Source organism: Prionailurus bengalensis, chromosome D1 (genome assembly GCF_016509475.1).
Source record: "Prionailurus bengalensis isolate Pbe53 chromosome D1, Fcat_Pben_1.1_paternal_pri, whole genome shotgun sequence".
Lineage (NCBI taxonomy): Eukaryota > Metazoa > Chordata > Mammalia > Carnivora > Felidae > Prionailurus > Prionailurus bengalensis.
In genome coordinates this window covers 75,873,326-75,887,024 of record NC_057346.1, presented here as the reverse complement: position 1 = coordinate 75,887,024, position 13,699 = coordinate 75,873,326, and the positions used below count along the sequence as shown (strand labels likewise).

Sequence of the window (13,699 nt, the reverse complement as noted above, 5' to 3'; positions counted from 1 at the left end):
TCCCCTTAAACCACAATATGGCTCAGTCTACAAAAGTACCTAACCAGAGAGGCAAAAAGACAATTTCTGAGGACTGAAAACTCCCGTGTCTACAGCTCCCCACTCCTCCCCATACAGCAGCCAGACATTACTCTGCAGAGAGAACATTTACTACCATACTTAGTGCTTTAAAAAAAAAAAAAAAAGCCAACCGACGCAATAAACTCAGTTCATTTAATTTCAAAACATGAACTCACAGCTATCTCAGGAAATATCACCTTACTCTTTAGATTAAATGTTAGCCCAAGTCTAGAAGGCATTCAATAGTGAGAAAGTAGTGTACTTTAGTTGGCTTCTCCAGGCTCAAGTTTCACCAAAACAAGTTTCATACAAAGATTAGCCAAGTACTGGGTAATGGGATATGGCAGGCTTACATCATCTGTGGCCCATTTCCAAAGCAGCATAACTTTTCCAGGTGGAATTCTAAGTGCTCCCTTCTTGCTCTGTATAATCTTTGTTATACCAATTTGCAAGGTGGGTAATGGCAGATGCATTAAAACCAGTTACAGGCCAGGAGACCTTAGGCAGATCATTTCATCTCTCTGGGTCCCTGCTTCCACCATTGTGAAGTGGATTGTTGGGGGGCACCAGTCATAGGCCCCTTCCTGAACTCACTTTCCAAAATTGTCAGTCTTGGACTCAACTGTCTAACTCTTCCTCTGGCTGCCCCGGCATGAAGTCCCCCATCTGAGCTTTGAGTCCAACATTCAAGCACTGTGGGTCTTAATTTCTATGAGTATGGATGGAAGCAATTATTGGCAGACCCAGTCAGCTCACCTCCCAAGTGTACCGCTAAGCTACACTTCTAACCCTAACATTAATGAATCCACTTTGCATCTCGCTAACCCCTACCCTACAGTGAGAGATACAAAAAAGAACAATGCTTGCCCTTGGTGATGATGATGATGATGATGATAATGAATTTTTATTGAGTGCTTATGAAGTGTTGGGTTCTACACTGAAGGTTTTACTTGCATTATCCCATTTAATTCTCACAAAATCCCTATTACATACACATCATAGATGAGGGAACTAAAACATCAAGAGATTAAATGATTCACCCAAGATCTCGCAGCTAGAAGGCAGCAGAATCCAAGAGGTGAATCTGGGTCTGTCTTATCTTTTAGCCAATCTCCATACAGTAAAACCTTGGTTTACGAGCATAATTCGTTCTGGAAACATGCTTGTAATCCAAAGCACTTGTATATCAAAGCGAATTTCCCCTTAAGAAATCACGGAAACTCAGACGATTCGTTCCACAACGCAAAAATATTCACATAAAAATTATTATAATACCGTAATATAATACAAAATAATAAAGAAAATACAAAACATAAAGGAAAATAAACATTAACCTGCACTCACCTTTGAAAACCTTCATGGCTGGTGTGAGGGAGACGAGAGAGAGGAGGGTTATTGTGTAGGACGTCTTTTGCTATCACTAACGGAATCGCTGCTATCTCTTGGCTCAATGGAATAGTTTTCTTCTCGTGCAACTTTAACAAGGAACCTATCTGATAACACTTGCTTTTGCCTCCTTTTGAGGATTTCACGGAAACGTGACATTGCATTGACAATCACCCATAATCCCGCAGTAAGACAGAGAGACTGAGACAGAGAGAAGAACCATTGGCTCAGTTGTGATCATGTGACATTTGGCATCAGATGCTACTTGTATTGCAAGACATCGCTTGTTTATTAACAAGTTAATTTTTTTTAACTTTTTTTTTTTAACATTTATTTATTTTTGAGACAGAGAGAGACAGAGCACGGACAGGGGAGGGGCAGAGAGAGGGAGACACAATCGGAAACAGGCTCCAGGCTCTGAGCCATCAGCACAGAGCCCAACGCGGGGCTCGAACTCACGGACCACGAGATCATGACCTGAGCCGAAGCTGGCCGCTTAACCGACTGAGCCACCCAGGCACCCCAACAAGTTAATTTTTAAGTTAAAATTTATTAGAAATGTTTGCTCAGCTTGTGGAACACTTGCAGAACAAGTTACAATCCAAGGTTTTACCACACTCAGACTAAGCAAGTTTAAGTATAAAAGCATCTCACTTTGCCCAGGACAGGCCTGGTTTATACCCACATCCTACTGCAATTATTGATAGCACCCTTTTCACTCTCAGACGTGCTCTAGCTTGGATAATAAGTTATACCCATAGTCACGATGCCTCCCTGAGGAGCGATAATAATGATTGCTACGCAGTCACGTCACATTTGCAGTGAAGCCCTTCTTAACCACCCTATGTTAAACAGTGACCTCTCCCGGACTCCCTATCCTTCTTATCCTGCTGTATTTTGCTCCATACCACCCATCACCATAAAAAAGGAATATGCATTTTATTTATGTCTGATCCCTTCACTAAAATACAGATGTCTCCTACTTTTCAGAAGTTCACATTATGCCACTGTACTTTTATGAAACACCTACATTAGTACATGTTTTCGCTCACCAAAAAAATATTCGGAGGGGATTTTCACGTTTATGAAAAAGAGCAAAAAGCAAAAATTGCATTCTGCATTTGTTTTGCAGGGAGCCCTGACCGAGGCAGCGCCTAACCCGAGCAGTGAGTGGCACCACCAAGCTCCTTCCCAGGGAACTACACTCAGCATCTCAAGCTGCCATGGGCTTTGAGCTGTGTCTGAGAGCATCTGTGCTTTATCTTGATTTATTTTGTGTATCCGTTAGCGAGACATGTCCTAAGGTATCAGAAAAACCTAAGAGAGGATGTCTTTGGGGTCGGAGAACACTCAAAGAAATTTCCATATAAATGAATGGCAATTGCTTCTTCACTTTACATGATTTCATCTTAAGAAAGGTTTTATAGGAACACTCCACTTTCAGCCGAAGCAGGGAGCCTGTATAAATTCCACGTGGCAAAAATTTCCTTTTGGTTAGGAGTGTATCCCCCAGAATGTAGTAACTGTTTCATAATTACATAAATATCTCTTGAATGAATGAATGAATGTACCGACGTCATCATAACAAAAGTGAACATTTATTGAGCATTTACTATGCGTTGGGTGTCGCTCAAAACATATATTTTATCAAACAACCCCAACAAGCCCAAGTTTGGAATAGTTACCACCATCATGGAGAAACTGAGCCTCAGAAAGACGAGGCAGTACCTGCTCCAGGGCACGCTGCACTTCGTAGTTGAGCTGGGAGGGTACTGAGGCTGGCATTTTATACTCCTAACCTCTACTCTGGTAATGCACACCAGCAGCTCAGGATTTGGGGCAGTATGGGATCGAAGACAGGCTAGCATTACTGCCTCTCAGAGATCCCAGGAGGCGGTATGGCCAGGCAGGGCTTCACAGAAGAAAGGGGACTTGATTTGAGCTTTGGAAGATAGGATAGTACATGGAGACAGAAGAAGTGTTTAGTCCCAGGAAGTAGTAGTGAACGCGGAAAATCACAGGGCTGGCCATGCTGCTTGGATTGAACAAATTCTTGCAGAAGTTGCCCCGCAGAGTAAGATTTAAAACAGTACTGTCACCCAGAGAGCCTTGCACACCATGGAGGAATCGGACTTCATTCACTAGTGAGCAGGACTCCTCACAAAAGGTTTCGGACCAGAAACAACTTAGTCTGCAATTTCAATTCCGGAAGCCTCATAATAACGTCAGAGAAGTTGACAGGAGCTACAGGTGAGGACCAAGGCTCACCTCTGGATCCTCTGCCGCCAAGGCATATACTGCAATTGGTAAAATCTCTGTTTAAAGCACCTGTTTTCCTATAGATCTGTTTGTGCTTAGGGTCCCTTCATGGTCCCTGTGAACGGGCAGCCCTTCTCTCACTATGCCAAAGAGAACGTATAATGCAGGCGTTTACTCTTCTCCCACACCACAGCATCATGACCACATGTGGTTAGTATCTCTGGTGGCAAGGACAGTCCTCTCCTACTTCCCAGTCTTCCTAAATATCTCCATCACACTTTCTTGTTTCTCTGCTTAAACCTCTGTCAACTCATTTTAACCCCTCGTCTTGTTTCACGGTCTCTCAGCCTCCCTGGCTGCATCTCCTATGACATCACGTCTGCAACATCTGAGTCAAGAAGAATAATCCTTGGGAATAGCCCACGTGTCACCAGCCTTAGGCAGTCTGGTCCACACATCCTGGACAACCCTGGAGACAGAAAGAAAAGCTTAGCCACACACGCCTTCTGGGTGGTTGGCAAAGTATGATGGAAGCCAGAAACAAAACCAAAAAAAGAAAAAAAACCTTTTTTTTTTTTTTTTTTGCTGAGTCCACTCAAAAACAATTGCATAAGTAACACAAGAATGCTGCATCACCAAAGGGACCGATTATAAATCTCTATGTCTCTATTAACATAAAAATGAAGGAAAATGTGTTACCTCAAAATGTCATCCAAAGGAAGTCACTTACTACTTTCAGGGTTTTTCTTTCTTCTCTTCCAAATATTTTATTCTTAATTTTCCCAATAATTAACCTGAGTCAAACCTTCCTTCCACGCTTTGGTTTCAGTTCCAAAAAGTGTATCAAGGTTATGATGGCTCATTACCCGCAGCAGAAATGCAGATGGAAACATTCCTGTATATTTCAACCTGGTTTCTCCAGGAAAGGATGGAATTTCTTCCCTTGAGATTTTTGGAATTAACAGAAAATGGACATGATTTCAATACCCTGGGAGATGGTAAAATTTATGCCAGTCACAATTAGTGGAAAGCAGGAGAAAGTTCTAGAAGTCCCCAATAGTGGAAATGACTGATATTTTCCAGCAGAAGAGGGGAGTACCTCCAAATGAGTGGTAAACGAGCTTTATTCAGAAAAAACAAAAAACAAAAACTAGAAGTTGTTAAGAGGGCAATCAGTTTTTGTGCAGAAAGGGAAGGAAGAGCTGAAAGATCGTAGTATTTTCAACACGGAACCTGGGAGCTCAGGAACTGCAGGGGCCATAGCATCTCTGACTTTGGGAGGGAGCAACAGAGCTGCAGAAAGGCAGCCGGGGCCCTTTAACCCACTGACCTCTTTTAATCTGCTTGTTAGCCTGGCTTCGGATGGGCCCAGGGGGTCTTTGACCAACCTCTGGGGGTAAAGGTCGAAGGTCAGAGGCACATTCCCTAGTCATCATTACTCTCAATTATTCTTCATTCTGAGCCACTTTCTCCTTCATTTTGAGGAAGGGCCCCATTAAGTGTTTCAGGACACTGAAGGGCGATGACCCAACCCAGGCGTGCTCGCTATGTTCCCTTTCCTCTCCACTTCAATCAGAGCATCTCCCTGAGCAAAGCAGGTATCCAGGGGGTAGCAACTCACAGAAGCACCTAGCCCTGTGTATCACAGGCATACTCATATGTCCTATACTGAGCACAGCCGAGGGCCCTGCCGCTCTCCAGAACATGCCCAAGCTATTACAGTAGAGCAGTTCCAAGCACAGCCTTTGCCATCAGACAAAGCAGAGGTTCTACAAGTTTCCAGTCCTGGAATCTTAGGGAAGTCCCTTATTTCTCTGAGCCTTAACTTCCTCACCTGAATAATGGGGATAATAATAGTTTCCACTTCACAGGCTTATGGAGAGGTTGAAATGAATAAACCTTAAAGGCTCAGTATATGTTAGCTATTAATATGAGTATTTTAGCAGTAATATTTTTTTGTCTTTTTTGATAAGCATAATGTATTGTCATTGACAAAATCTGGACTATAAAAAAAAGCATGGACCAAAAAAAAAAAGAAAAAAAATCTCCCTCCAGAGCTCAGCACTGTTAACACCAGGAACGTTTCTGTTGTGTCTTTTCTCCACACATGGAGACAGGCACACACTACTGGACCATTTTCTAATCCTAAGAGCAACCATCCACTGCCTACCAACCACACTTCTAACTCTCACAGTAAGTCTGTGAGACGCTGTGGGACCCATTTACAGAGGACACCAAGGCTGGAAGAGGCCGTGCCGATGCCCCCAGGTCACACAAGCCAGCAGTTCCTCAACAGAGCAAGTCTCTCTGGCCGGAACACTTAGCTCTTAGATCTAAGCTGCTCCAGAAAGGGTCTCATTCTTCTCCTTGCCCTGCCTAAGGTGGAAGAATCTAAAAGAAGGGACCAAGGGGTGACACGAAAGTCAGAACCACCCATGTCATGCTCAGGGGGGTGTGCCCGGAGCTTACCCTTCCCAGTAGGTGTTTCAGGCCTGAGCAGTCAGCCCCTCTCACTTCCACCAAAAGCCCTGGTGACCCTGTCGGGTAGGATTTGGACAGACGGAGGATTTGTCGGCTCCTGGCTTCTACCCTAGGTGGGCAGGTGCATTTCTGACATTCCCCTGCAGGGATAACACATTAAAATTCAAGTTTTGCCTCTAATTACTCTTGGCCTTATTTTGATCCAATTAGCCTTAAAATAGAAGAACATAAAGTAAAACCTTTGGTTCCATTTTTCAGTCAGAACAGTGAATTTTCAACCTGCAGGTTAACTGACTTCATGTTTACTGAACTGCATGGGTGATAAAAGTTCAGACACTCACCTCTGGCCCCAGGGCGCATTTGGGGATGGTTATTCACACACAATTGACTTCCAAGATGTTCCCAGAGAGCTCCTTCCTACTGAGGGCTACTCATGATTCAAAGGTAAGAAAGGTTTATTTTCCCCAAGCTCATTAGAAGACCAAACCATTCACCATGGAGAGAAAATAACAACAACAACAACAACAACAACAACAACAACAACAACAGCTGTTCCCATGTATAGACGCCCATGTTTCAGACTCTGCTGGATAAAGAGGAAAACTGATTCCAAGATTAGTAAGTGACCAGGCTGGAATTCAAACCAAGAATCATCTGAGAGCAAAGCCCTTCACAATGAACACAGCCTCCACCACCACTGGGCTCTGCATACAGTGAGCACACAAATAACAAATAACTAGTAGATCAACCGGCCAGTAAATGATAAAACAAAAAGCAAGCTAATGATGTGTGAACAAATGACGTAGCCATGGTTTCCAGGATTCTGCAGAAAAGCTGAGGCCCATGCTTGAGTATAGCCGAGGCTATGGGAATGTGGGGATGCAGTCTGGGGGCAGTGGGGTGCACAAGGGCAGTAGCTGCTGCCCTCCCAGTGCTTCCAGTTTCTTGGAGCTCCTCCAGCCCCTCCTCCACCCAGTAGGGGAGTACTATGGTGGACCACAACTATCGTTGGGTGGTCCTCACACACTTAATTGGAAAAGTGAGACTCAGGTCTAAAGACTCAGACAGACCCAATAAAGGCTGACCTTTGACCAACACTGGGGAAAGCTCCCTCCACAGGATAAAAAGGCAGCTATGGTGAAGCAGTGAGGACATCCCAGCCCTCACCACAGCCACCTGCCACCAAGCTCTGTCCCCTGGGATGCTCCACGTTTTCTCTGCATGCCAAGTAATTCTGTTGCTTCTCTCTTCCTTGGAAGCCTCTAGGTCTGGCAGCCTGACACTATCTAGTCCACACCAGGACCCAACTTTCCCGTGCTATATCCTGGAGTGGCATCTCAGGTGGAGCTTGGAGAGAAAAATGTGTGAAACTCTGGGCTCTCCCACGACAGTCTGGTTGGAGAAAGATTCCAGGAAAGGATTAGGGAACTGGAGTCCTGACACAGTGCAGCAAAGGTGCATAACGTCTGCTAATGTTACAGCACATTAAAAGAAGTTGTAAAATTGTAGCTTAAAGTTAGACAGGCCAACCATAACACAAGAAGTATGAAAAGCAAGGTGCCATTTTTCCAACAAATAAGTTCATTATATGAAGAACCAATGTAGGTTGTTTCAGCATCTTGTTATCGAATGCGGCAGCTGTGACTTTTTTGGTAACATCTTTAAAGAGCTCAATCAGCATGAATTCCAGTTTATCAATGACACCTATTCTTTAGGTAGAGGTTCTTACTATGTGCCAGGAAATTTTCAAATATGGTTTCTTACCCTTACACCAGCAATACAAGGTGAGAACTTGCCCCATTTTACTCAGGAGGAAGCTGACATCCAAAGGGGCAGCCAACTTGGCCACAGCACTGGCTGACTTCAGTGGGGAATGAGGGTCTCCTCAAACCCATCTGATAAAAAATAAATCACAACAGCAAAAACCCAGAGAAGAGCCTTCTGATTACAGTTTCTCCTTGGGCTGGAGAAACAAGTCAGGCTCCCTAGGGCAGAGAGGAAAAGGCTGCTCTCCTCAGCCCTCCCAGGAGTGATGAGCAGTTATTTTTGAAAAAGGAGGGAAAAAGTACCTGCAGCCTAGATGGTTCTTGCACACTAGAAAGAAAACTAAGCCATTGTGAGAGGCGGGAGAACAGGACTGGATGCTATTCAAGCTGGGCTCACTCCCCACCCCCCCCCGCCCCCCGCCCCCCGCCCAAAACAAGCCAAACCGCAATACAGATCAACACCCGCGTGCAACTCTAAGTATCATAACACAATGGGGGCGGGGAGCGGGGGCGGATGCAGACCATGCCGACCCGGGACAGCAGTGAGGGAACGGACCCACTCGCAGGACACAATTCCGAGCGTGTGCAACCCCAGGAATTTGTGGGTGGAAGGGACCGGGGGAAATTGCAGTCCATTCCACCCCTTTCAGTCGCGCGCGCGCGCGCACACACACAGATACACACACCCACACACACACACACACACACACACACACACCCCGACTTTCCTGGCTTAAAAAAAAAAAAAAAAGCCTGAAATCTATCTTCAAAATAATACGGGAAACACCAAGTACGAAATGCGTTTCAGGGGCTTTCCGTCGCGGGAGACGATTCCCAGCGGGGATGGGAAGCGGGGTGGGGGATAAAAAGTGGAACGGCGCCCCCGGGAGTGAGGTCTGCAGTCCACCTTACCAGCTTCATGGTGGTGTTATTCTGTTCCCAGCGCCACAGCATCACGCTCATCTTACTTCAGGGCGAAGAGGGAAGTGGGGGGAGGAAGCGGGAGAAAAAGGGGGAGGGGGCCGAAGCACCTGCCCGCGCGCCCGGCAGGTCGGGCCGGCCCGGCCCGTCGTGGTCTCCGCCCCGGCCCCTCCGGGCATCCCCGCCGCCCGCGGCCTCCTCGCCCCCACCCCGGCGGCCGCTGCTGAGCGCGCGGGGACCTTGCCCGGAGCCCGGCGCCCGCGCTGCCCGGCTCGCGTGCCTCCCCCGCTCTCTCCCTGCCGGCCTCCCCGCCTCCGCCAAATCAAACAACTCCCCCTGCGTCCGAGCGCCCGCGCCTCGCAGCGCGGAGGCCGCTGGGGCCGCTACGGGGTGGGGGCGGGAGTCGGGGCCGCCGGGCTCCCCGCCCCCTCGCCGGTCCGCGGGCCCTCCGCGTGGCCCCGGGCTTTCTCCGGTGGGCCGGTTCGCCCCGCGGTGCGTAGTGGGGGGGGGGGGGGCAGGGGAAGGGGCAAGACTGTAGGAGGGGGAGGTACTTAACTCTTTCGGGAAGGGCGCGGGTAGGCGGGCCGGCCTGAGGCACAAACGGAGGGGCACGGAGGGGGGAGCGGGGGAGGACTGCGGGGGGCGCGGTGTGTGGCTGTCGGGTCGTCACTCCGGACACGGCCAGCGCCTCTCCCCGTGGCTGCTCGGCTCTGTGCGCGTTTGCATTCGGCACCGAACTCACTCAAGTTGGCTGACAGTAACCACTCCGGGATCATCCCCTGCCCCCCAGCAGCTGGAATCATGAGTGTGGGATGGATGAACCAGCACCCGCTGGAGCACCTCCACCCCTCCGCGCGCGCACACACGCAGTCGCCCAGGCCCTGCCCCAGCCACACGCTGCTCCCCAGCCTCATTTGTTTCCTGCTACGTGAAGGACGGGGCTCCAGTGTTTTTAAACACACCTGGCCGCTGCCACAGATGGGACTTCCGTGGGCCTCGGGGAGGAGGTGGGGCAGGCGATGACAGGGGAGGCAGACAAGGGGAAAGGCCGTGTGGCCTTTGTTTCCTTTTCTGCTCGCCCCACCTGCCACAGGCTCTTTCTAGGGAGCCTAGGAAAGCACCCTCTACCTGGTGCTTTCCTCTGAGATTGGGGGAGGGGGGGCGCTGGACACCTCCTCACCTTCCTGTCCAGCCCTTGTTGGGATCCCTGGCAACTTTCAGTAGCCTGAAAAGGCTCAGCAGCCCTGCGGCTCCTCGAGGCAAGATGGCACCGGCTACCCAGATCTCAGGACGTGTCTCTGATTTGGGCGGCAGTGACATTTTAGGATGAATACCTGGCTGGCCCCTGCTGATGGAGAGCTATGATGAGAATTCAGGGAATTGCTTTATTACACATTCATTTCAATAGGCAAAACTGTTTAAAATGAGGGGAGGTGATAAAATGGGTCCTAACCTTTTAAAAGTGATCTTCCAAACATAGCAATTAGATCAAAATGTTGCTATGCCTGAAGCTTTCAGGATTTGGTTTCCCTTCACAGATGAAAAATCCCAACTCTTTCCTATGGCCTACAACTTTATGCCCATCCTCTCCCTTTTACCTACTGTGCTCCAACCACAGTGGTCGTCTTTCTTTTTCTCAAACACGTTGAAATCCGTCCCACCTCAGGACCTTTGCACCTGACAGTCCCTCCCCCTGGATCACTGTTCCCCCTAGACCTGCCTATGGTCTCATTTCTAATGTCACCTCCTCAAAGGGACTTTTAACTTAATGTGGTGACCATATTCTTCTATTACTATTGTCTTCCCTTTGTTCTGTTCACTGTGTGAACTTTAGCTAACTTGTATTCTTGCTTATTTTTTGCCCTGTCCCACTGGGCTATGAACTGCATGAGAGCAGGGGCCTCATCAGTTTTGTTCCCCCATGGCATCCCCAAGTGCCTGGAACAGTATGTTGCACATAGTGGGAACTCAATAGATGTTTCCCAAATGAAAGTCTGTTGACAATGTCCTAAGTTCCTGCAGCTTCCTCTGCAATAAGGAAAGAGCCAGACCAGGGCAGCACATCCCATATCCAGCCTGGGCCCTGACCTGAACTGAGTGACTGCAAAAGTCCCTGTTATGTCCATCACCACGTATATTTCTGGAGAGTGAAACATAGGCAGTGACATTTGCTGCTTAAAGAGAAGGGGCACATCCTAGCGAAACACAGGAGGGGAAACAGCATATGTCATTTGAGAAAGCATATTCCATATTAAAGTATACTTATGTACTTAGAAAATGAGATTTTAAAATAACTATATTTTTCCTCTGAAAATAAAGCTGGACAAGATCATATTGGCCAAGAGAGCAAAACACAAGCTCTCTATCACAGCTGTGTTAAGCCAGGGGTTCTTGGAGCTGGGTGGGAAGATGTGCAGCCCAGAAACCTTCTGGTTGTATGAAAATGCTATGAGACTGGGTATTTGTGCATTTTGGGGGGAAGCATCTATAGGTGTCTCACATTCTCTAGGATACCCAAAACATTTTTTAAAAACTACACATTCCCAGAGAGCCATTGAATGAGCATTAGTTCCCAATCAAAACATTTGCCAGGGGCGCCTGGGTGGCTCAGTCTGTTAAGTGTCCGACTTCAGCTCAGGTCATGACCTCGCGCTTTGTGAGTTCGAGCCCCGCATCGGGCTCTGTGCTGACAGCTCAGAGCCTGGAGCCTGCTTCAGATTCTGTGTCTCCCTCTCTCTCTGCCCCTCCCCCATTCACACTCTGTCTCTCTCTCCTTCAAAAATAAATAAACATTAAAAAAATTTAAAAAATATTTGCTGGTCAAAGATAGAAAATATCACTTATGGTGCAAGGAGGAATCAGGGGGGTGGCAGTAGAGAGGATGCCCAGCTTTAATTAAAAAGAATAAATCCTGTTGCCTTGCCTTTCAGATCTCACACACTTCAGACCATAGGTATGCTGACTCATTTAGCCAACATTCCTTGAACATCCACCATAATGCATTTACCCAGCTCTGTGCTGCGTATTGAGAATCAGAGAGGAGTCCCTACCACCCACACATACAGTCTATTAAAAGATGAACACATACAATTACAGTTGCAATACAATGTGACAGGTACTACAAAGGAAGGCTGTATGGTGTGTAGCTGGGCCATAAAGGAAAAAAGCTATGCACGAGACTGGGAAGCATGGAATAATTTCGCAGAGGTGACACTGACTTACATCTGGAAGGATCAAGGCAAATTCAATAAGAGGAGGGAAGCATCCCAGGAAGGGAGAACAGCATGTGCAAGGGTATAGAGGGGTGAAAAAGCATGGCAGGTTCTGTGTGGTCAAAAGGTGGAGATCAAGGGGCAGGAAATGGGGCTATTTGTAAGGCTGGAGCAGGTCAAGTCCCTGTAAAGGGGATCCTACCCCTAATCCTTATAAGCCAGGGGAATGATTTGACTGACTTCCCATTTTAGAAGGACCCCTCTAGTAACAGCAAGAAGGCAAGTTTGAAAAGGTGGAGGCTGGAGGGAGAGAGGTCAGTTAGAAGGCTGCTGAAATCACACAGGGGATAGAGAATGAAGACCCGAATAAGGCAAAGTGTAGAGAAAAGGATGCTGACATCACCAGCAATCTGCTGATGCAATGGGTGATTCACAGGGGTAATGGCTTTGAGTTCATCCAAGCAGATGTCAGGACCCTGCAGAATTTCAGAAACAGAAGCAGCTCCTTAAAACCTCCTACATCTTGGAGAGCTATTTATCATGCAACAAGCTGCCTTTCCTGGCACCTTTCTTCTCCTTCCTCCTATTTCTGTGATCTTCCACCAAGTCCTTTGATGGTGATTTAAGGGAAAGACATCAGCCTGTGTTGACCACATGGGACAAAGCAATGGGAACAATGCTTGTGAAGGTCAGTCCTACAGTGTGTCCTTGTTCCTCCTAACCGTTGGCCCCTTTTTTCAGCTCATGGCTTTCCGACCCATTCCCTGAACCTGACAGTCCAGCACTCACCCTTGCAGACAGTGACCCCCACCTTAGCCTAGGTCCCTGAACGTGACCTCTCTTGTACTCTCATGGTAACCACAAGGTAGAGTCCTAGGTCCTAGTATTGTGCAACCCTTTGTGGCACTGACCCCCTCCCCTCCCCAGAGGCTGGATCTGCCCTTTGCTGACAGTGTCCTGTTCCAGACCTTTCCATCCTCAGCATCCAAGAGATGTGCCCCATATGGCTCAGCATTTGCTTACTTGCACGTCCGTCTTCCCTACTCTTCTACTTCTCTGAATTCTTAGCACCTCCCCAGCTGGGGGAGGCACGTGATCAATATCTCCAGAACAAAAGCTGGAGTGTCTATCTTGTTCCTCAAGACAGGAAGAAGAGGGGAAGAGATTTGGGCCAGAAAGCCCGGTTTGAGGCCTGGCGTCCCAAAGACCTGCTCATTCGAAGTCCTCCTTTCCCTCACCTAGAAGATGATGATCTATAAAGTTCCTTTTCCCTCCTACATTCTGCAAGTCCAGCCCTGTCTGATAAACTAATTTGTGTCCAGCTGTTAATGGCTTAATGTGTTTCCCAGATAACGCACTCCAGTTTAACAGGGGATCTTCCACTCTTTCAGCCAAAGCAGTGACTAACGGGGAAACGTTCAGACACTGCAGGGGCCAACCCGGGGAACATCAGACAAAACGAGCTCTCTAGGCTGCCCCGAATGTGGGCTGATGCCTTTCCACCCACGCGCAAGGCTGGCTGTGGACAGATGTCAGCTCTTACGTGGCACGGTGATGACAAAGGAAAGACCACAAGCAGCGTGCCACCCCCTGAGGTAGGGAATAAGCTAATAG

General features: G+C 47.7%; 1 protein-coding gene across 23 annotated transcripts in view; it reads right to left on the bottom strand.

The window, feature by feature from the left end:
• NAV2 (neuron navigator 2) overlaps nt 1-13,699 on the bottom strand; it is a 739,922-nt gene that overhangs the window by 319,378 nt on the left and 406,845 nt on the right. The window contains exon 1 of one of the 23 annotated variants that reach the window (XM_043580808.1): nt 8,865-9,125. The exons of the other annotated variants lie outside the window; for them this stretch is intronic. Coding sequence (XP_043436743.1) covers nt 8,865-8,915 — 51 coding nt within the window. The 5' untranslated portion in view covers nt 8,916-9,125. Of the gene's footprint in view, nt 1-8,864; nt 9,126-13,699 lie in introns of those variants that run through there. 23 annotated transcript variants of the gene reach the window in all.